General features: G+C 40.0%; 1 protein-coding gene across 14 annotated transcripts; it reads left to right on the top strand.

Moving 5' to 3' along the window:
• The first annotated feature begins 16,205 nt into the window (after nt 1-16,205).
• On the top strand, nt 16,206-22,649 carry LOC147881788 (pleiotropic drug resistance protein 1-like). Of its 14 annotated transcripts, XM_087401311.1 has the most exons (22): nt 16,206-16,290; nt 16,431-16,590; nt 16,694-16,770; nt 16,865-16,918; nt 17,027-17,117; nt 17,314-17,615; nt 17,732-18,013; nt 18,169-18,485; nt 18,596-18,756; nt 18,869-18,972; nt 19,110-19,272; nt 19,455-19,583; nt 19,690-19,743; nt 19,777-19,859; nt 19,954-20,286; nt 20,403-20,693; nt 20,896-20,979; nt 21,078-21,211; nt 21,333-21,560; nt 21,684-21,855; nt 22,014-22,268; nt 22,377-22,649. In XM_087401311.1, exons 1-22 carry the CDS (start codon nt 16,207-16,209, stop codon nt 22,647-22,649), a joined length of 3,831 nt encoding a protein of 1,276 aa, XP_087257437.1. In that variant the 5' UTR covers nt 16,206. The 14 variants fall into 14 exon arrangements, with proteins under 14 accessions (XP_087257437.1, XP_087257441.1, XP_087257444.1 ...); XM_087401315.1 differs by having other exon boundaries at nt 19,455-19,490; nt 19,681-19,859; XM_087401318.1 differs by having other exon boundaries at nt 19,455-19,493; nt 19,702-19,859.
• Nucleotides 22,650-24,472: the final 1,823 nt, after the last annotated feature.

The raw sequence follows: 24,472 nt of genomic DNA, 5'->3' as shown, positions 1-24,472 counted from the left end.
GAATGAGAAATGAGAGAGAGGGGGAGAGAGAGTGAAACTTCTGGCAGCCATGGCCGCCAAGGGAGGGAGGGAGGGAGAGAGAGAGAGAGAGAGAATGAGAAATGAGAGAGAAGAGGGGAGGGAGAGAAAGAGATATTAAGAGTGAGAAGAGGGACAGAGGAGAGAGAGAAAGGGAGAGAGGGAGGGAGGGAGAGAGAGGGAGGGAGGGAGGAAGGGAGGGAGAGATTAAGAGAGAGAATTCAGTGAGAGAGAGAGACAGAGAAAGGGAAAGAATGATAAATCCTAGCGGCCAAGAGGATAGAGGGAGCGAGGTAGAGAGGGTAAGAGAGAGAGAGAGAGAGAGAGAGAGAGAGAGAGAGAGAGATTGAGAGAGTGAATTACAAATTCTAGGGAGAGAGAGAGATGAAGAGAGAGAATGATAAATCTTAGGTAGAGAGAGAGAGAGAGTTACAAATCCTAGAGAGAGAATAATAAATCTCTAGAGAGAGAGGTGGAGAGAGAGAGAGAGAGAAATAATTACAAATCTTAAGGAGAGAGAGAATGATAAATCCTAGCGGCCATGGGAGGGAGAGAAAGACAAACTTGAGAAAAACTAAGAGAGAGAATGAGTGGGATGAGGAGAGAGAGGAAAACACATAAGATTTGAGAGAGAGAGAGAGATTAAGAGAGAGAATGAGGTGTCTTGACTATGGCTACAGAGAGAATTAGGAGTCGAGAGAGAGAGAGAGAGAGAGAGAGAGAGAGAGAGAGAGAGAGAGAGAAAGTTCAGAGGAAAGAGAGAAAGTCTTATATATTTACATGTTTTATATTATACTTTTAAAAATTTATAAAAAAGTGAATTCATGGTTTGTTTTGAAGGTGAGATAATATTTATATATATATTCATCTTTTAAATTAAAAAATGTTAACTTTTCTTTAGATACTTGCTCTTCATTTCTCTCACATGTAGGTTTAGCCTCTACATCAAAACCCCTTCTTTTGCATATTTAAGCCTCCTAAACCCCAGCACATTAAAATGAACACAGAAAAAGAAATTATTTATTGCTTTTCTTCGCTTTGACGGTTGGTTTAGCATAGATTAGATTGCCTTAGAGGAGAGACAATTCTCCAAGTTACCAATCGAAGACATGCTCAAATTTTTCTAACTAGTTCCTAATCGTTGTCAGTCCCTTCGCTCACATGCGGTTTCACACTCATAACATGCTATTGAATAAGACCTTTTATCATTTACGAAGAAGTTTATCAGTGGGCAGATTGCATGAGCAGATAGCAGATATCAGTGGACAGATTACATATATCAGTGGACAGATTACATGTCATGGGGCATATTGGAGCTTGATGATTATAGTGGTCATTTTATTTCATTGTAAATCTTTATTGGTTATTTTTATTGCATTTGTACAAATATTTAAGCTCATTTATTGTCATAAAAAACCTTGTAAAGCCTTCTAGGCTATTTTTCATATTTATTGCCATATGAAGCACCTTGTAATAAACTCAACCATTCACTATTTAATGAGTATCAGTGGGCTGCATAAATGGATATCAGTGGAACTCATCACGAAGATTGAAGCTTTATCAATAGAGGGCATTTTATTTCATTGTAAAGCTTTATTGGCTAATTTTCTTACATTTGTACAAATATTTAAGCCTTGTAAAGCCTTCTAGGCTATTTCCCACATTTATTGCTATAAAATACTTTGTAAAGCCCTCTCTGCTATTGGTCACATTTATTGCCATATGAAGCCTTGTAAAGCCTTTTGGGCTATTTCCCACATTTATTGTATCAAGCCTTGTATATTGTACTTTACTTGTATATATCTAAATTCTTCATTATTTTTTCTTGTAGGATTATGGAGCAATCAACTAATGTGGGGGCTAGCCTAAATGACTCTGAGATTAGAGCATGGGTCTCTGATGTCACTTTGAATTTGAAAGGAAAGGAATATAGCCCCAATGGCTTTGGTAGATGGACTCGATTAGTAGATGGACTCGATATCACATGGGCAGAAGAACTTGGTTTCTTCATCAAAAGGAAAAGAGACTCTTTCTACTTATGTCAAAAAGGGAGTTCAATGATGTTGACGATCCATGGGATGCTACATTCTTCAAGAAAGATATGACTTCAAGCCTTGTAGTAGGTATAATGATAGACCCAAAAGAGACTTTTATGGATATTTTCACAAAGAGTTCAGATCTTGAAGTTGGCGGTCTTCATTTTGTTGTGTCAAGGAGAGACTCAGAGAACTTTGTGATGCCTCCTCCTCAACCATCAAAGTTTCCAGAGCTGCAAAGTGTATTGGAGGCTCTTGCATATACTTGGGAGCAATTTCCTAGTGTGGTGGCAAAAAGGATGCATGCAAAGATTATGTTTGAGTACTTTCAGGATGCACAATATGCTCCTTAGATTCAAGGATCTTCACATGAAGGAGATCAAGCACAAACTTCGATCCAGGAGCAAGAAGAACATGCACACTGTCACAAATGTGTAGAACATGAGCGCAAACTTCTAGAGCAAGAAATGGTGGATGTCACTAAGGATGATGAAACACAAGCCTTGAGTGCACAGGAATTTAAAAATTTTGAAGAAGATGAAGGTCAATCCACTACAGTTATGCTAGAAGCTCTTGCTAGCAAACCACGATGTGAAATGCAAAAGGCTAGTACTGCAAGAGCAATGTTCCAAGCATTAGAAAAACACATCATCCCACTGTAAATAAAGACCATGTGGATTGGAAATGGTTAAAAGAAGAGAAAGATGATGAAGACTCAGAACCCGAATCTGAAGATGATAAAGATGAACTCACATCAATCAAAAATCTCAATTTGCGTCTTAATGAAGCAGTAACAGATGATGATGTGGGATATATCTGGGGTCAAAGGATGTGGTTTGTGAATGCCAGAGATGTGGAAGCTGCAACTATCTTTACTAATAGCTGAAACCTTGATATATCCTATGCACTGCAAATATACGAGGCTTTGAGAGATGGAAAGAAACGTGTGGCAAAACGTGGTCTTGCATCCAATAATGTTTTGTCCAATCAAAAATAGCTTTTTGGATCAAATTACATTTACAGGGCCTACACATTTCGAGGAAACCTTCACTTGATTCTTTAAAGACACTCTTAAAAATATTCCACATGAACAAGGCCAAGAGGCACAAGGTGAGAATATGTTGAAGGAAGCAAAGAAGGAATTCCTCCTTAATTGTAGATTCCAGCCCATTGATGGTCAACATTGGGCTTATGCTTGTCATCAGATCGCCAAAGAAGCAAAGGAAGTCCGAGGGAAGTCCAAAGACTCACTTCAGAACAATTTGCAAAGATAACTTCATTCCATTGTTATTCTGCAACCATCTGTATATTCAAGCATGAGATCAAGTATTTGATTGAGTCCGAAAGACTTAAGCATAAGATATCCTCAACATCAGAGGTCTTACAGAAGGAAAGGGTTGTATGGACAACATTTGGTTCTCCAAATCCTGAGTTGAAGAGAAAGGTCACAAAAGCAGATGCTGACACACTCACAAACTTCTATATTTCTTTGAGTGCAGTTGTGCCTAGGGGAACTCAAGAGCGAGAAGAAAATATGACAAGCCTTGAGGTGGTGAGAGACAGATATTATTGAAGCGTGCATTGCATGTGAGCATGGAGAGTTGACTTATGAAGCTCCTTTGTTTGTCTCTGGAAAGTCAAAGGTAATGGATAAGAAGGAGTTGACAGCAAGGATGTGGAGGCCTATAAAGTACTTACCTGACAAGTATGCATCCATGGCAACACAAAAACTTTTAAAGAAAGAATGGTTTTTTGGAAAGAAAGACAAAGACCACTGCTTGGAAGAATGCATCAATGTATAGGTGAGGCGTGATGCAATGCATAGTGCCATTAAGTATTTGCTGTCAAAGAAACAAATCCCACTTAGTCATTGTAACATTGACTATAATCTGGTCAAGCATATAGCTTCTTTGTCAACACCCAAGGTAAAGCTATGGGCAAACAGGTGGATTAAAAAGGATGAAGATGGGTTAGAAATAGTAACCTCTTACATGAGAAAAGAAATCCCACAACAGGTTGGGAGTCTCTTGCTTACCATGGTGGAGAATTTGCTACCGGCAGGTTGGGAGGCCACCTTGTGCAGGATGGGATATTTATTTGAGGATCTCCTCAGAAAAGGGAACTCCACAAATATTATTGAAAACAAGAATTTCATGGCCTATTTTTAGCTTCAAGCAGATCTAACCACAGGCTATGAAAAAGAGGTAGAGCACAAGGAGACTGATGACATGGATGATGACCTTGAAGATCATAATGTCCCAGTTGATGATGATGAAAAGATGGACTTACATGACCCATTCAGAGAGAGTTTGGTGGATGAAGAGAAAGATCATGATGCCTTCTTTGATAATTATGGCTCGTAGGGTTATGTAAAAAGGCCTCTACGACAGTACTTAGCGGTATGAACTCTGTATTTCTCAACTAAATACCATTTTTGAAATAAGATTTAAATTTAAAGATAATGAATCTAATCTCTCATATTTGTTTACAGGCAATAGAGGGAGAAGAAATGGATGAAGTCAATATGGAGGCACTCCCTTCTACTTCAGCAATGCAACCACCTCTAAATTTGGTTGAAGAATCCCATGAGCACAAGAGCTTTAAAGACACCATGGAAAAGCAGAATGACCGCAAACATAGAATACAAGCTATGACAGAGACCCATTCTGCAAATTTAGCTTCATTGGATAAAATGGAAAGCTCATTTGAAGTTAGGATCGTTTTGCAACGAGAACCTCAGTATTTGAGCTTTGGTAGAGAGGAGGTTTCAATCCTCTCTAATCCTTTAAAAGAGGTTAATGACAATGTTATCCTGGCCATTCTTAGGTAACGTTTGTTTATTTTTTACTACTTCAATGAGCTAACATTTGTTTATTTGTTTACAATGTCGTTATATCTCAGTTTCCTAGTGCAGAATGCAGAATCAATTCTATGAGCTAATGTTTGTTTATTTCTTGGTACAATGTAGTTATTTCTCAGCTTCCTAGCGCAATGCAGAATCATGTCTACATGCTTGATGCTCTCCTTTCTTCTATTTTTAGCTCTCCTCAAAAGACTATAGAAGATGTTTGTACCTGGTTATGCCCTTTGAATTTAGATGGGGTGTGAGTCATCTTTATGCCTTATCATGAGGAGTAAGTATCAACTCCAATCTTATTTTTACTATTTCTTTGGCAAGTTTGTGTAAAACAATAATCATTTTTAATCTGGTCGTGTAGCTCACATTGAAGTCTGATCGCTTGGGACCTTGAAGTCAACCGTTTGTGGTTTGTGAATTCAATAAAAGGCTATCATGCCAACTCCCCAAGGTAATTATTCTCTTAATATTTTTGTTACTTTCTTATTTTGTATCTTATGATCCTGACATATTAATATATTTCATATGCCATGATGGACAGTGCTGCATATTGGCTAGTATCTACTATCAGAACAACCAGGGAGCAACAAGACCAAGTAGAATTCAAACGATGTCTACCAGTGGAGCAAAAAGATGGGCACAGCTGTGGGTGGGGCCTACAACTGCATGTTGTTTCTTATAGAGATTTTTGATTTGGAGTTACTAGTCAAAATGGAATCATATACAGAAGCAGATCTAGTATTTCGGGCTGAGAGTATTCAGTGTCTAATTGCTACCATTGGGAAACAACCTGAAAATATGACTAGTATGCTTATTGTAGTTAAATTTTCGTACAAGATATGGCGATGGCTAGTTATTCAAGCAGTTAAATTTTCGTACAGGATATGGCGATGGCTAGAAGCTGTATTGAAAAAAATGGTGAAGATGAGGAAAGCCAAGAGAGAAAAGAAGAGTTGTTGAATGCTTACAAGTCGGTGGAAGATTCGAAATAGGTTGTGAGGAGATTTGCAATGCCAGCCTTGGTTATGCATGGCCTGCACGTTTAAAGTCTACTTGTTTTCATGAAGCCAATGCCATTGTAGGCACTTTGGAGGACATATGCTCTCTTAATGATGTAGTAGTCAAGTGATGGAAATTTAATTCCATAGAGACTTATGTGTTTTCTAAAGTAACTATAATAGACAAGAAATGAAACTACAATTCCACAAAGACTTTTTAGTTCTCTAAATAAGTTGTAATAGACAAGAGAGACAAAGATGAGATCTTCTAGACTGAGCTAATGGAAGGTGTTTTTTGACACCATATGGCTTTGAGTTATATGATCTACTTCTTGTACAAATGTGTCATGCTTTTTTTTAAATGTACTCTAGTTTTAATAACATGTCACGCCATTTTTTCTAATTTGATTTTTTAAAATCTTACTTTTTGTATCTTTTAACAATGTGATGTCCTCTAGTTTTAATAACATGTCACGTCATTTTTTCTAATTTGATTTTTTAAAATCTTACTTTTTGACTCAAAGTTTTGTTTCATAAGAGCCTCTTTTTTTTAAATGCTTCATCCAAAATTATCTCACAAAACGAATTTGGATAGTGCACCAGTCCAAAATTAATGAAATAGGTGTTACACTTGCACCATGCACCATCCCCCAGACCCTCCAAATGCACTTTGATGCACTCCGTGCACAAAAGCTCATCTTTCACTTAGACTTCACTACCCCACTTCCTCCTAACGCCCTTTAGACCATCCTCTACCATAACCCCGACCATTGCTGCCCCATCTTAGCCATGTCGTACTTCTCCTTAGATCTGAGGGCGCACAAGGAGTTTGAGCCCCAAATCACCTAAGCCTTGGAGGCACAAGGCTAACACAAGCGCTATTTGGGAATCGGTTAGGACCACCTCCTAATGCCATGCTTGTCCCAAGTGCTTTAATATGATTAGCACAAGTGCTATTTCCACCAGTAGGGAGAGATGGAAAGAAAAGCAATATGCCTTGGCACCTTACGATCCCAAGAGCCTTTGGTTGTAAAGAGAAGTAGAGTGCTAAAAAGGAAAAGGGTTGGCCCTCCCTTCAAAACGTGACTTGTATAAAAGGCCAAAGTGTTGACTTTGGTCTTCATTGTTGTTTGCACAAGTTTGAATACATGCTCCCTCTTCTCTTCCAAGAGAGTGCTTTGGGTGTTCTCTTGTTTCCATCGTAGTGCCCTTGTGTTTGCCACTACATCCCCCTTTACTCTCCCCTTCCCTTCTCCTTCTCCCTCCCTTCTCCCCTCTCTTCTCCCCTCTTCTTCTTCCCTCTTTCTCACATGGAGACACATTGCAACAATCCAGAGGCTACTTGAGTGATACTTGCGGATGGCTCATGCCTTACATTGCTCCCACAAGGAGTAGCTTAGAGTGGAGCCTCCATCGACATCTCTTCAACATCCCCAAGACACGTGAGTCACCGCCGTAACCCACTACAGCACTTCATCGCAAAATCTATGGGGGTGCTCAAGGAGGTTGTGGAACAAGTCACCACCTCTTTGTTCGAGGATGCCAACTTGTGTGCCATCCACACAAAGAGCATCATGGTCAGGGACAAGGACATGGCTTTGATGGAGTGGCTATGGATGGACCCAAGCTTGAAGGCCTAGAATCTCTTGGATGCTTAGGACTTAGACTACCCCCTTCCCTTGAAGGCACATTCTTGTATATGAGGCCCAAGGGGCGATCTTTTTTAATAAAATATATCTACATTTTGTACACTATCGCATTGTTGTGTAAATTATCCATCTTTATGAGACTTAATTTACTATTCATTTCAATGTTACTTTTGAAATCTATCAAATCCTAGAGGAATTTCACAATGGCATGGAAGACAAAAGTGTCTAGGACATTGCGAGGAGCCCAACATGCCCTAAATCCACCATGATGTGAGTTTGGGCATTATGACTTGCCAGAATGCTCGAAATTGTGCCATGGAAGGTTTAGGTCATGTTCCTTGCAACGTCCCAAACACTTGCCATCTGCGCCATGATAAAATTCCTCCAAGATTTGACAAAAATGAACATTGAAAACCCAGAATTGCTGAAAATCATATAAATTGGCTAGAAATGCATTAAATTAACGCAATTAAAAGGATGGAACAAATATAGCATCAACGACTTAAAACAAATACAATGGAACAAACATTATGATATCATGAAGAGCAGTGATGACTTAAAACAAATAAGAAAGAGATGTACTCATTAAAGTTATCTATCCATTGAAATATATGCTTATATTTACAAGAGGCCTCATACGCTATCTTTCTTCTTAGCTAGTTTGAGTACATTGAGAATAGGGGTCTTTGAACCCCCGACTCCTAGATGTAAACCTAGCTGCAATAGCACTGAGATCATCCTTTCCTATTGCCAAAGACATAGTTGTTGACATCAATGCCGTGCATGTGAATGTTCAATTCAGAAGCATTGATAACAGCTAGGCGGTGTACCAAAATCACCTTGTTGGCATTCTGACTAAATTTGGAGTAACCGATAGCGTGCGACAATGCTTTGCATTTCAGCAGCTCCGTAGGCCCTCGAGGAGAAAACTTGCTATGGAAGACCATGAGGTGCTCTGCAAATTCGCCGAGGTAATGGCCCAAAGAATGATCTCGCCTAAAATGCATTGTAGACATTACCCTATCGAGATGAGAATTCATCGACCTCAAATGCCTCCACAACAATTCAACAAACATTAAAAGATCAATAAAACAAATTAAATCGAAAGAAAATCAAAATACAAACTTATTGTTCAAACTTACCACTATAGTGTCGTCGACTTCTATCCCTTCCTCATTTCTAATGTTGATGGAACCCAGTGCTGTGTGATGTTCCACTTGTGTCAATATCAAACCCAAATAGGACTGCAAGTGCCTCGTCCTCTTATAGTCCAAAAAGAACCTCTATGTCATGGAGGAATACGTACTCTTTTCCAACAATGATGAGGGGAGACAAGGACCATAAGTCTACTTCTGGGTTAGTGGTCTCCGATGCAGATTCTTGCTCTACTCTTACAGGGGGCTCTTCAAGTAGGCCCAATGCTCCAGCAACTCCCATCTCCTCTCTTGCATGGTCAAGACTCTCTTTCATGTACATGTCAGAGTCTAGTCTAGGGACGAGGATGTCAGCAGTTCTACTACAGGGGGTGATGAAAAATGAGGCTTCTTCCTCTAAATTTCCATCTTAGAGAAGAAAGATGAATGTCATCTCCCATGAAAGGAATTTAGTGCATGTATTTCATGTGATCCTCCCTTCTAGTATATCATTCACTTCTACCATCCTAAACCCTTCCTCTATAAGATTATCACAAAAGTAGGCCAAGCACTTCACAAACTTAGATTCGTCTAGGAATAGATACTTGATGTAATCTATCGGAACCCATCTCTTTGAAGAGTGGTCAAGTGTCTATGCAAAATGAGTGAAATTCTCTTGCATGTAGTGGATGAGATCTGTGAAGTCATCCTTGGCTTGCATATATGTGCCTAGGATATCTGAAGTCCTATCAAACACAAAAAAAAACTCTTTCTTGTGACCTATAAATGCAGTTCGCGAGATGAAATCAAGGCACGCAGCTCTAGCTGAATCCATGGAAAATAGCAACTGATGGATTGAGTAAGTTTTGAGGGTGGGAGCTTCTATGGATCTCTAAAAGTAAATTTGAAAATGTAATGTAAAAATGGCTTTCACGCCTTTATATATATCAAAACCCTAAAAATTAAAGCAAATCATAAAATCCCCAAATTTTTTGAAAAAAATTTACCACGAACTCAAAGGGAAAAAAAAAAGAAATAATAGGTCAATTTAATTGTCCATCATCTTTTGAAACAAGAACTAGGATTTGGCAAAAAAACAAATGTTGCACTAGTCAAACACATTGTTAACAATCTTCAAAGTTGCAAGAGGAATAAATTGGCATATGCATGGACTTCTCCACATGTCAGCTGATCTTTCCAACATTTAAGGTAAAGTTGAAGGACTATGGCATGCCATCCTCTATGACCAATAGGTGCTCTTGCACATCCCTTAGAGTCCATTGCAATGTGACTTCACATTCTTGACATCTCCTAATCAACCTCAATACACAAACTTACCCCCGTACTGTCATCATCATTAGAGTCTAGGGGAAGCCACCGTCCATTTGTTTTCTTCCTACGCATGTACTAAAAGCTAAATACAATATTTGGCAATAACCACATTGTCTTTACATGCATGACATTGAAACACATCACCCTTTTGTTCACGTGACCTCGTTCCTCAGTTCATCCCAAGTAAATATTCAAGAGCATTTTCATCTACATGCTTGCAGGACCACATAGTTTTTGTTATATGCATATGTGCATTCTAAAACAAAGAAGGAAAAATGTGCACATGCACAAACCAAGATAACCGTGCCCATTTGGATCCAAATGTGAACTTCATGGCCATGCCCACATCTTTTGCAATCTTTTCCTTGTATGATTGCAATGTCCTTGAGTCCACAATGTTGTAATCCATGTCTTGAAGTTATGGTGGTGCAATGATTTTTAGACGGACATAGCTTGATGATGGCGTTGGAGTCATGCATGTTGCATTATACAAATACACATTCTTCTTTTGCAAGGAGGCCAACTTCTCCCCTACATGCATTTTCTTACCTAAATCCTCATGAATTAGAGTGAACTTGCCTATGAATCACTCAACCGGTTCCCACTCCTTGAAGTCCAAAGGGAAAACATCTACCATGAATAAGCGCTCTTCAAAACCAAACACAAAATTTCCAAATGGACTCATTACACTTACAGGTGAAAAAGTTACATAGATAGAAAGGCTCACAGTGTGATGGTATCCTACATTGATTCAATGATGGAGGTAGTCACATATCTTTTCCCATATAGAAATGTTGCAGTTTTGCGAGCTATTCTTTCTTCCCAAACTTGAACTTCAAGTTGCAACCCTTCCACTCATGGAAGATATCACCTCTCTTGCTCTTGGGAAGATTATGTGGACCTTTGGCTGATCCTTTCATCATTATCCAGTCATTCAAGCTATCGGTCCAATGGATCCACTCATCCAATGCAATTCTGATGTTGTGGAAGACACAAGAGGTCACAGCATTGCATGGTCTTGTAGCCTTGCTCCTCACCATGCTTACAGAGGTTGCAACAACAAGAATGAGACTCCTACATAGAGAAATGTAGATCCAACAGCAGCACAAAAGAGGGAGAGAGCAGCACCAATAGAGGCACAAGATAGAGAGAGAGAGAGAGAGAGAGAGAGAGAGAGAAGGGGGGGGAGGGAGGGAGAGAGAGAGAGAGGGGGTGAGGGGAGGTACGCAACAAATGGAAGAGAGAGAGACAGAGAGAGACAGAGAGAGAGGAGCTACAGCAAGAAGTCCAGAGCAAGAGCGAGCAGAGAAAGAGGGGGAAGAAGAAAGGAGTATTTGAGATGGAATCTATGTAATCTATTGAATTACAAATGTTCTCCTAAGTTTACTTGTGCAATGTATCTATTTTAGGATAACAATTTGCAGCAATGTGATTCCTTCTAGTATAGAACTAGTTGGTTTCACTGGTTGCGCACTAGGATATTAACTACCACCATCGCAGTGGTTTGCTTCTATTATTACTAGGATATTAACTTAACTACCACCAGCACAGTTGTTGGTTTCTAGCATAGTGGTTGGTTGCCAGGACGATGGTTAGTTGCACAGTAGGAATATAACTGCCACCAGTATGGTGGTTTGCTTCTATTTTTATTATTACAAAACAAGATGAGTGGCATACAATTCATTCATTTAGTAATTGTGGATTAGTTATGGGATTTTATATTTCTCAATGTAAGTGCGGTTGTTAAGATATATATATATATATATATATACATACATATAATAATATATGCATATGTATATTTATGAATATTTAAATATTTCCAAAGTGATTGAAGTGATGTTTTCTCACTATGTGACTAGAGAGTGTCCTTTGACTGGCCAAGGACCATAATGTGAGACAAAAGATTTTGATTAAATTGATTTGAAGATTTGAAATAAAGTGATTGGATAATGCTAATTAGAGAGGAAGAGATGTCGCTAGCACTTAGTACAACAGGAGAACGCTTTGAGTCTAGAAAGTGTCCATACAAGCCAAGGACCATAATGTTAGACCGAATATTTACATATATCTATATATCTGTATATATCCAATATTATAGAATGGGACTCCTGCATAGAGAAATGTAGATCCAATAGCGACACAAAAGAGGGAGAGAGCAGCACCAATAGAGGCACAGGAGAGAGAGAGAGAGAGAGAGAGAGAGAGAGAGAGAGAGAGAGAGAGAGAGAGAGAGAGAGAGAGAGAAGTGGGGGGAGGGACGGAGAGAGAGGGGGGGGCTGAGGGGAGGTACACAACAAATGGAAGAGAGAGAGAGAGAGAGGAGCTATAGAAAGAAGTCCAGAGCAAGAGCGAGCAGAGAAAGAGGGGGAAGAGGAAAGGAGTATTTGAGATCGAATATATGTAATCTATTGAATTACTAATGTTCTCCTAAGTTTACTTGGGCAATGTATCTATTTTAGGATTTGCAGCAATGTGATTCATTCTAGTATAGAACTGGTCGGTTGCACTGGTTGCACACTAGGATATACACTACCACCAGGGCAATGGTTTTCTTCTATTATTACTAGGATATTAACTTAACTACCAACAGCACAGTTGTTGGTTTCCAGCACAGTGGTTGGTTGCTAGCACAATGGTTGGTTGCACAGTGCTAGGAATATAACTGCCATTAGTGTGGTGGTTTGCTTCTATTTTTATTATTACAAAACAAGATGAATGGCATATAATTCATTTGTTTAGTAATTGTGGATTAGTTATGGGATTTTATATTTCTCAATCTAAGTGCGGTTGTGAAGATATATAGATATATGTATATGTATATGTATATATATGTAATATTTAAATATTTCCAAAGTGATTGAAGTGATGTTTTCTCACTATGTGACTAGAGAGTGTCCTTTGACTGGCCAAGGACCATAATGTGAGATGAAAGATTTTGACTAAATTGATTTGAAGATTTGAAATAAAGTGGTTGGATAATGCTAATGAGAGAGGAAGAGATGTCGCTAGCACTTAGTACAACAGGAGAATGCTTTGAGTCTAGAAAGTGTCCATACAAGCCAAGGACCATATAATGTCAGACCAAATATTTATATATATCTATATATCTGTATATATCCAATATTATAGATGAAGTGATTGAAGTGATGTTGTATAAATATCCAAAGTGATTGAAGTGATGTTGTACAAAGATCCAAAGTGATTGAAGTGATCCTTTTCTGTGCAAGGTCACGGTGACGCGTGTGCGGGTTGCAAGGCGGGGGTAAGTTGCAAGTAACTAATATTCCAAGATTCGATGAACGGGAGTTGTGAAAATTCAAAATCTGTGGGAGTAGCAAAATTTTCAACCGTCGGGTTTCTTCCTTCGGCAATACACATCAGTAGAATTAGATATCCCAAACAAGTGCAATGTGGCCTAAAATGCTTCAAAACACAAATAGTCCAAAGGGCATGCTATCGGGTTTGATGCCATGTATTATGAAATGCAATGACCTTTGGCATGCTTGTGAGCCATATAGCAAGCAAAAAGAAACAATTCAAAATTGTAAATAGTGTTGGATTTATTAAAAGACCTTTGCACATGCACAATGTAAAACAATTATTGGAATAAATCAATCATTTTTATGTGTCTCACTCCCTCTCACTAATGTGGCGCATGAACATTATCTTTGAGTTTGGTTTGATGTCTTTGCTCTCATTGTGTACGAACATTGTTTATATGGTTGTTTTTGTATTGAAAAGGTGCATTTTTACACCAAGAAGGTATATGTATACACCACCTCTCTAAGAGAATTGGTCATCTATTGATGTTTTAGGATCGTGATTACTCACATTGTTTGTGTACACCAACTCTCCAAGAGAACAAGTCATATATTTGTGTATGAACATACTTAATCTATGGAATTGGATGCTCATTGATAGGTAGTAAAGTGTTCATGGAAAGTAATTATTTCCCCACAGATAGCTTAATCATAGCAGTAATCAGAGTGAATATTTGGTTAATCATAAGGAGTATAGCATTTAATTAATCATAAGGAGTATAGTATTTGGTTAAACAAAAAAAACATTTGGTTAACCTGAAGGATTATTTATTTCGTTAATCATAGAAAGTACTTGGGTTGATCTTAGCAAGTATTTGGTTATTTCTCTAAATTGTTGTTTTGAAAGTTGGCTTTGAAAACCGCATCAGCACAATATTATCATTTTGGACTTTTCTTTGGTCCAATTCCAAAATTGGAATTTACACAAGTCTAAAATTTTGAAATGTGTGTATAAGTATATTTCCATAAAAAATGTCTAGAGTGTCTAAAAGCCCATCTCATGAATGGGCATGGTATCTTACATAGTCTATTTCAAAAACCCAGTCTCATGAATGGGCGTGCTATCTTATGTAATCATTAGGGAAACACTTCAATATACATACATATTAACATTGAAGACTTCCTACCTGACATATTCCTTAATCAACCCATGGCCGTACTATATAAAAGAGGAAGTAACAATATTAATGCCTCCAACAAACTTAACGAGTTTAATTTCTAATGGGACAATGGGACATCATGATGAATGACCATGTTTCCATGTATTTTATATGCCCACCAACTTTCCCAAAATGCTGTTTCCATCCATCACGCGTGGTGGTTCATATTGAGCAATCAAAGATTCGAGCTCACACAGCTAACAGATAGTGCCTCAAACTAACATTAACAAGTTTGATTCCATGCATGGTACTGATCATGTTCCCATGTATTTTGTTATGTCCACCGTCTTTTCCAATATGTTGGATTCCAAGCATCACGTGTGGTAGCTCATGTAGAGCAATCACAGATGCCGAAACAAACAAACAAACAAACCCAAACACTTTTTTTGATTTGGGTGAAATCTATGTTGCCTTATGTTACAGAAAGCAATCCTGACATTAGGGCACACTCAGCCACTTAACGGCCACCTTCATTTGGCTACACTGAGCGAAATGACTTAACGGCCACCTTCAGCTGAAACACAAGAACCTCACTGTCAACGTTCGCCACCATGAAGCCAGTGCCAGGCGAAGACGATCTCTCTGGCACTCTCCGGAGACTATCCGATGCCCATGACAACGTCTTCGCTCGTACCTCCTGCAGTTCTCATCGCGAGCTGGACGACCAAGAGGCTCTGAAATGGGCTGCCATCCAAAAGCTTCCTACCTATGACCGCCTGAGAACGGGCATCTTGAAGAAGGTATCAGACAGCGGGGCTGTGGTTCATGAGGAGGTGGACGTAACGAGACTTGGGCATGCCGAGAGAGTTCAGCTACTCGATAAGTTATTGCGCGTCGCAGAAGAAGACAATGAACGTCTTCTTTCCAAGCTCCGAGATAGAATCGACCTGTAAGCTGCTTTTTCCATACCTTACTTTTCTGCAGTGTGACAATTCCTGCTATGCTCGACATTTTAAAACTTCCGTAGACGCTGGAACCCATGCGTGTTAGATTCAAAGTAGCACACTCGAAGTATTTCCCTTCAAGCTGCAGGCTCTGTCGCTCCGTGTGTGGCTCTTGACGAAACGGAAGGCTTCATTTGACCTCATTGGCTATATGATCAAGAACTTCTTCGACTTACTTTTCGTCAGGCACGCAGAGAGTCCTGCTGAAACTAAATATCGAGCGAAATTCTCATCTTATGCAGGGTCGGTATTGCACTTCCGAAAATAGAAGTTCGATACAAACACCTAAAAGTTGAAGCACATGCGTACGTTCGGAGTAGAGCCTTGCCAACACTATTCAATTTTACCATGAACATGATAGAGGTATAAGCTTTCACGATTGCTACCCAATTTTACAAACTTCGATTGAGATATACGTGAGCAATAGAGAAATAGTTACTCGACCGCCCAAAGCAAATCTATGTAGCCATAGAGAGATACTTTCCCACACACAGCTGCTTAAGCTGACTGCCGCCATTCTATTTAATTTTCCGCTAGGGGCTCCTTGGTCGAATTCATCTAGACTTACCGACAAGAAAACGAAACCTAACCATTCTCAATGACGTCAGTGGAATTTTGAAGCCTTCCAGGTACGTTCAAGACTGTTTCCTTTACATGGTGGAATAAGATCACATCCAACAATGAAAGAGAGCCAGCTTCATCTGATTCAAGGCAGAGATTTTAAATAACCGATTCTACTGTTGGAGCTCTTGCAGAATGACACTGCTCCTAGGGCCTCCAGGTTCTGGGAAAACAACTTTCCTGCTGGCTCTTGCAGGAAAGCTCAACCCAGAACTCTCGGTTGGTACAAATAGGTGTTTGTGATTTCTAATTGCATCCGTTCCCAAAAAAATGGAATGGAATGCTCCATGTTATTTTGCAGACGAAAGCATTTTGTAACTTTCATAGCTCCATATGTTTACACCGGAATTTCATTCCAGGTTTCGGGGCAGGTAACCTACAATGGATATGCATTTTCTGAATTTGTCCCTCAAAGAACGTCAGCTTACATCAGTCAGGAAGATAGACAAATTGGTGAAATGACTGTCCGTGAAACACTTGACTTTTCTGGACGTTGCCAGGGTGTGGGAACAAGATACGGTACGTGGTTCCTTGCTGAGTTGTAGCCCACTGTCATCACAATTGAAGCATGCAAACCACATAAGCTGTAACTCTTTCCTTAGACAATTGTGTTTTATGTCAGAAATGCTAGTGGAGCTTTCTAGAAGAGAAAAAGAAGCTGGAATAAAACCAGATCCTGATCTTGACGTCTTGATGAAGGTATAATCTTTCTGGCTTTTGGATTATTAAGTTCTCACAGGCAGGCATTTGAATTTTAAGCTTCTGACATGTTCAGATCTGCCGATTTTTACAGGCAGTTGCCATGGAAGGGCTGGAGACTAGTATTATCACAGACTATGTAATGAAGGTATGGTTTGTAGGCTTCATATGTGTTTGACACAGAAGACAATCATAATTATTAATAAGGTTTTCATGCTTGTGGATTTCCTCAAAAATTACATCCTTGAGATCACAGATCTTGGGCCTTGACATATGTGCGGACACTTTCATTGGTAATGAGATGCTGCGAGGCATATCTGGAGGCCAGAAGAAAAGGGTGACAACTGGTAAGTGAATCTAAGAACCTCATTTCAAAATCCAATTTGATTATGGAATCTCAGTAAATAGTTGAGAAGTAGAAACTCCATCCTAAAGCTACTGTGATCGTTATCTTTTTTTGAGTTCGAAATATTGACCCTTCTTTAAAGAATATAGGTCTCCACTCCTTATTAAGGTAGTTACTATTCTCTATGTTTCATTCAGGCGAGATGCTGGTGGGACCTTCCAGGGCCTTGTTTATGGATGAAATATCAACTGGACTGGACAGCTCAACCACCTATCAGATTGTGAAATGCTTGCGCCAATCTGTGCATCTATTGGATGGGACGATGGTTGTTTCACTTCTGCAGCCTGCTCCAGAAACGTTTGACTTATTTGATGACGTTATTTTACTTTCTGAAGGCCACATTGTTTATCAAGGACCTAGAGATCTGATTCTTGACTTCTTTGAGGCCATGGGTTTCAAGTGTCCTGAGAGAAAAAGCGTGGCAGATTTTTTGCAGGAGGTAATTAAGCCTTCCAAATGTATTCAAAACTGGGCAAGTCACAGAGCATATAGACTTCCATATGGTGTGCAACCGTAGTGCATTTAGATGACCATTGATGTTTCACTCGTATGTAGGTTACTTCAAGGAAGGATCAAGAACAATATTGGGCCAACTATGATCAACCATACCGATTCATCTCTGTAAAAGAGTTCAGAGAAGGTTTCATCTCTTTCCACGTCGGTCAACGCATTCAAGAGGAGCTAGCAGTACCCTTTGACAAAACAGAGAGTCATCCGGCATCTCTTTCAATGAAGAAATATGGACTTGACAAGTGGAACTTATTAAAGGCTTGCTGTTGGAGGGAGCTGTTGCTCATGAAGCGAAACTCTTTCCTTTACATCTTCAAGATTGTTCAGGTTTCTATCTCCAAAAAACATACTCTTAGCTGTTTCATATGGAAAACTAAGCAATATTTACAGGAGACTCTTTCCAGATAAGTTTTCTGTTATTTGGATATCAATGAACCAGTTGGAGAGCTCATCTGATATCAATTTGTTATATCACCTTTCAGATATCAATGATATCTTTGATTACCATGACTGTATTTTTTCGAACAAAACTACATCCAGACAATATCACAGATGGCACTTTATACTTGGGTGCCCTTTTCTTTGGCATGGTCAATGTAATGTTCAATGGATTTGCAGAGATTTCTATGGCAGTGGGTCGACTTCCTGTGTTCTACAAACAAAGGGATCAAATGTTCTACCCTGCATGGGCTGCTTCCATACCAACTTGCATCACTAGAATACCTTTATCCATATTGGAATCAGGAATCTGGATTTGTCTCACATATTTTACCATTGGATTCGCTCCTGAAGCCAGCAGGTCGGAAAGAACTTCTGCACATTCTTCTGATCGTAAGGTGTGCACTCTTGTATGGATTCATGAATCACCTGTAGTCAAAGTGGTCAACGATGTGTTTCTCTGCATTGCAGGTTTTTTCGACAGTTCTTGCTCTTATTTGTGGTTTCTCAAATGTCCTATGCACTCTTCCGCTTCCTTGGTGCTGCTGGAAGAAGCATGGTTGTAGCAAATACATTTGGTTCCTTTGCACTCATGCTTATCTTTGTCTTAGGAGGATTTGTTATATCCAGAGGTAAGCAAGTCTTGCTTTTTCTAGGGAGCCTAAGAATTTTCTATTTTCAAAGCAGCCTGAATTGTTGTCAACTAGAAGTAAAATAATAGTTTGGAACTTCAATGCGTTACAGACAATATACACAAATGGTGGATTTGGGGATATTGGATCTCACCCATGATGTATGGACAGAATGCACTGGCTGTGAATGAATTTTTGGCGCATCGCTGGAACATAGTATGTGAGAATTGCCTTTATTAAGCTATAAGCAACTTTGATGAATCTTGGTTACTCAGTCATTTGTTTATTTCTTTGCATTAGGATATGGCATAGTGATGGTCTTCCAAACTGATGACCAACCTATCTTTGTTCAGCCTTATAACGATACCACAACTGCACAAACTATCGGCAAAGCTGTACTGAAGGAGCATGGAATTTTTACTGAGGGTTATTCGTACTGGATCAGTATTGGAGCACTGGTTGGATTTACTGTGCTCTTCAATGTGCTGTACACTCTCGCATTGGCATATTTAAATCGTGAGATTCTGCTTCTATTCAGTTGATCTATTTTGCAGGCATAGTACAAAAAGGGACAAGATATTTTAATATACATGCTAAAGTGTGTTTCTTGCATGCAGAGATGAGGCATCTTTATTAATTACTCTAGCACTTGTGTCCAACAGAGCCTAATTTTCTATGACCTCTCTCTAATGTTGTAGCTATTGGGCGACCACAAGCCATTATTTCAGCGGAGGCTCATGAAAAGACACATTTAAATCAGACTGGTGATTCATTGCATCTATCGCAATCCAGATCAAAGAGGCGGTCTTTCTCTAGCCATGCAAAAGGTCTCTACCAACTTGTCCTTGTTCTTTCGCAACCCTAAATATTTTTTTTCATTCATCTATCAATAGGTGAGTTCCCTTATCTTAGATTTTTTGGATTTGACAGCAGGCATTGAAATACAAGGAAAAAGATCAAGCGATTTTTCCAGTTCAGGTTCTGAATGTGTCGAGGCTATCAATGAAGCAGTTGTAAAAGCTGTAAATAGGGGCATGGTTTTACCTTTTCAGCCATTGTCCATTGCTTTTCATGACATTAACTACTACGTCGATATGCCCTCTGTAAGTTTTTGTTCATCATTTTTGTTAGTGAATTTAATTTTCACATGAGTATTGAGTATGGCATTATAAAGATGACTTTTGTGCTATGGTATAGGAAATGATTCAACAAGGAGTTCCTGGACCAAGTCTACAGCTACTACAAAGCGTGAGTGGCTCCTTTAGACCAGGCATTCTAACAGCTTTGGTTGGTGTCACTGGTGCTGGAAAAACAACTTTGATGGATGTACTGGTTGGACGAAAAACAGGGGGGTACATTGAGGGTAACATAACGATATCAGGGTATCCCAAGAAGCAAGAAACTTTCGCTCGTATTGTAGGGTACTGTGAACAAAATGATATTCATTCCCCGAACATCACTGTTAAGGAATCTCTTATATATTCTGCATGGCTTAGGCTTGCCAAAGAAGTGGATGAACACAGACGAATGGTAAGTTGGAATCACATTTGGAAGCTTGAGAAAAGTGTACAACCAGATACAAATACTACATGATTGGTAGTGTAAGGATAGAAGGTTCTTATTTAGAATCTTGCTATATCTTGCAGATGTTTGTTGACGAGGTTATGGAGCTTGTAGAGCTCAATCCAATTCAAGATGCTATTGTTGGCCTTCCTGGGGTTAATGGTCTCTCAACCGAACAACGCAAAAGGTTGACTATTGCTGTGGAGCTTGTTGCGAATCCTTCCATCATTTTCATGGATGAGCCAACATCTGGATTGGATGCAAGAGCTGCTGCAATTGTCATGCGAACTGTTCGTAACACCGTGGACACAGGGCGTACTGTGGTCTGCACAATTCACCAACCTAGCATCAATATATTTGAAGCATTTGATGAGGTATAAGAACTTGATTGCATAATTGAGATTCAGTACAATGCATAACTTGATGACTGGGGGCTATCTGTAAGGGCATACACACAACAGAATTCATTTTCTATGCATATATGGTCATTGGAGTGTAGATTTAGCTCACAAATAGTACATGAATTGTACAAGGCAGACATTAAGATTTCAAGGGTGGCTCCGATCTTGCCTGCAGTTGCTCTTGATGAAGCTTGGAGGGCAAGTAATTTACAGTGGGCCTCTTGGTCACCATTCTCACAAACTTGTTGAGTACTTTGAGGTAAGCAATTTATTCAAATCTTGAAAAGTATTGAGTTTTTGCCAGTGTGCATCCATTCTCTTGCAAAATATAGTGCTGACCTGAGTCTTACTACACAGGCGATACCTGGTGTTCCCAAAATTAAGGAAGGTTATAATCCAGCAACATGGATGTTGGACATCAGTTCACTAGTGGCCGAGGCTCGCCTTGGAGTTGATTTTGCCCAAATATACAAAAACTCGCCTCTCTTCCAGTAGGTGCCTTTCCTATTAGATGGGTGTGTGAGCATGCCACTATAAAGACATTATATTAAGTCTACAATCAGAAAGCGACACCTTGGAATCTGAGATTAAGCTTGTTCTACTCTGTTTCAGACACAATAGAGAACTTATTAAGCAATTGAGTGCACCAGCCGTGGGATCAAAGGACCTGTACTTTCCAACCAAGTACTCTCAGAGCTTTACACTGCAGTGCATTGCATGCCTTTGGAAGCAACACTGGTCATATTGGCGCAATCCAGAATACAATGTTGTGCGGTTTTTCTTCACAGCCGTGCTTGCAATTATGTTTGGAACGATCTTCTGGGACCTTGGTTCCAAAATGTAAGTAGGCTTGTCTTATCTTCATAGTATGGTGGAGATGTCACACGAATCTGTGCCAGAAAGTAGGACGCGCTGTGCCTATTTGAGAAACTTTATTAACCCGACCGTGCTTTGTGTACTCAGAACTAGAGAGCAAGATATAGCCAATATCATGGGCGCAATGTATGCGGCTACACTGATTCTTGGAATGACCAATGCAAACACAATTCAGCCAGTTGTAGATGTTGAAAGAACAGTCTTCTACCGTGAAAAGGCAGCTGCAATGTATTCTCCACTCGCTTATGCTTTTGGACAGGTGCGCTACTTCTAGTTATATATATATGTTGTCAAACAGCCATAGTCACGGCGGTTTGTGGGTATGATCACATGCACTTTCTCTCTCCTTTTGGTGGATCAACCTTCAACTCCTCCGTATCCATTGAATTGAAATGCCTTTCTCAAAACATCATGTAGGTGGTGGTCGAGATCCCCTACAACTTACTGCAGACGTTTGTCTACGGATTGATAGTTTACTTCATGATGAACTTCCAATGGACGGCGGTCAAGTTTTTTTGGTTCCTCTTCTTTATGTTCTGCACATTCACGTATTTTACCTTGTATGGCATGATGCTTGTCGCAATCACGCCAAGCCATTCATTTGCTGCTATCATTTCATCAGCCTTCTACAGCATCTGGAACCTGTTTTCAGGCTTCCTGATCCCACGCACTGTAAGTTCAATCCGTCAGCTACATTATTTCTCTAATGTCCTTCGTTCTGATATTTGGTCTGGAGTTGTCCGAGGAGTTTATTTCTAACAATAATTGTTGGCATTTCAGAGGATTCCTATTTGGTGGAGATGGTACTACTGGGGTAATCCTGTTTCATGGACATTATATGGTTTAATCACTTCTCAATTAGGGGATCTCGATAGCGTAACTATTGACGTTGCTGGAAGCGGGAGGGAGACGGTGCCACAGTATCTCCAAGGATACTTCGGTTTTCGCCACGACTTTTTGGGAGTAGTAGCCGGTGTGCACGTGGGCATGATAATACTATTCGCGTTTGTATTTGCATTCTCTATAAAACATCTAAACTTCCAAAAGCGGTGAGTAGTAAAATGCTTTCCATGGCAAACTCTTCCTCGGCTTCGTTCTATGTAAAATGCGAAATCTCAGGCAATCTGCATCCGTTCAGTGTGAATACATTGTGTGCAATGCAAAGTGGGAGGAGGCACAAACGTGCAGTTCCATTCAGAAATTTGCATTCGAAAATTTGTTGTCAAACCACAATAGCTGGTTAAAAATTTATTTATGTACCAAACATCGTTTGGCCTTTAGTACACGCCAAGTCAATTGTGGCAGCAGCTCATTCTACTTGCTTGTATAACCTTGATTGAAGATTTGCCCCTCCCTTGAAGCTTCCCTCCCCTGCGTCCCCCCACCCTTCCATTCAGCTTTCGTGTATAATTTTGATTCTCTTGAGCCCTCCTAAGTCCCGATTTCCTTTATGTCATACTAAATCCTCACACTCAGCCAAGCCCACCTTTTGCCTCTTCTCTTTCTCCTTCATCGACCTGTAATCTTTCACGGATACTATTGAGATGTGAGGAGTTATCAAATAAGAATGAGACTGCATCCGTGAGAGAGAATAGGAGACTGAAGGTGTACACGTAGGAGACGAAAATATATGGACTACTACGTCGTCAGTTGAGCAGTTATTCAGTTACGTAGTGGAGGCATACAAGCTCGCGCCATGTTGCGTACTATTGTTGTACACGCTTAGGATTAATATTTCAATACCCCCCCTTAACTCGTAAAGTGTGTTTCCTGAAAGGAAAAGTTTATGGCCAAGTCAGGCCGATTTCTTGACTACATTCCCAGTGTTGAGCGAGCATTGATCTTGTTGGAACATACTTGAGTACTGCCACACCACGATCAACAAAGTCTTTTACAAAATGAAATTTTAAGTCGACATATTTTATTCGATCGCTTTGAGTAGTGTTGTTGGAGATTGCTATGCATGACTAGTTGTCACTGTGGAGAATGAATGGGAGCTTCAACGAAAACCCAAGCTCTTGGAGAATGCCCTTGAGCCACAAGCCATCAAATACAGTTGTCGCAACTGCTTAATATTCAGCCTTAGCCGTAGATATGGCGACTGTAGGTTGCTTCTTTGAGAACCATATTACCGGGCCTGAAGCCAACTGATAGGCATACCCCGTTGTTGACTTGCGTGTATCAACATCACCTCCCCAATCGGCGTCGCACCATCCTTCAAGAGTGATATCGTTGGTCGAATGATACGTGATCCCAACCTCTTAAGTGTGCACCAGATAGCGGAAGAGGCGTTTGACAGCATTCCACTGGGACGGGCCGGGATCCTGCATATGCTGAGAAACCTGCGAGGCAACAAAAGCAATGTTAGGCCTAGTGCAGGTTACTAAGTATCGAATGGAGCCAATTGCTTGGCGGTAGGGCACTTGGAGCGTCATCGAGCGGGTGTGTTCATCGTGAGGACTCATCATCTTGGACAGTTTGGCGTTGACTTCCATGGGTATGGATACTACCTTGGCTTCAAGCATTTGGAACCTCTTAAGCACATCTAGAATGTAACGGCGTTGCAGGATTGTAATGGAGCATGTCTGGACATTGCGTTGGATCTGGATGCCAAGGCAATATTCCGCCAGGCCATTGTCTGTCATTTCAAACTCCAAGGAAAGTTGAAGTTTGATCTGTAGTAAGAAATCAAGCTCGTTGCACGCCAGTAGTAGCAGGTCATCAACATAGAGACCTAGAATGCAGTACGAATGACAAGATCATTTGATGCAAACGCTGCAATCTGACTAAATGAGCTTGAATCCCATTTTAAGTAGGAACTTGTTGAGCCGTTGCAGGTACCAGACCGGCCGAGGAGAGTGTTTGAGACCATAAAG

The sequence above is a fragment of the Dipteris shenzhenensis genome, chromosome 30 (genome assembly GCF_047967505.1).
Source record: "Dipteris shenzhenensis isolate YYH24624 ecotype China chromosome 30, Dip_SZ_1.0, whole genome shotgun sequence".
Lineage (NCBI taxonomy): Eukaryota > Viridiplantae > Streptophyta > Polypodiopsida > Gleicheniales > Dipteridaceae > Dipteris > Dipteris shenzhenensis.
This window is presented reverse-complemented; position numbering and strand designations above follow the sequence as displayed.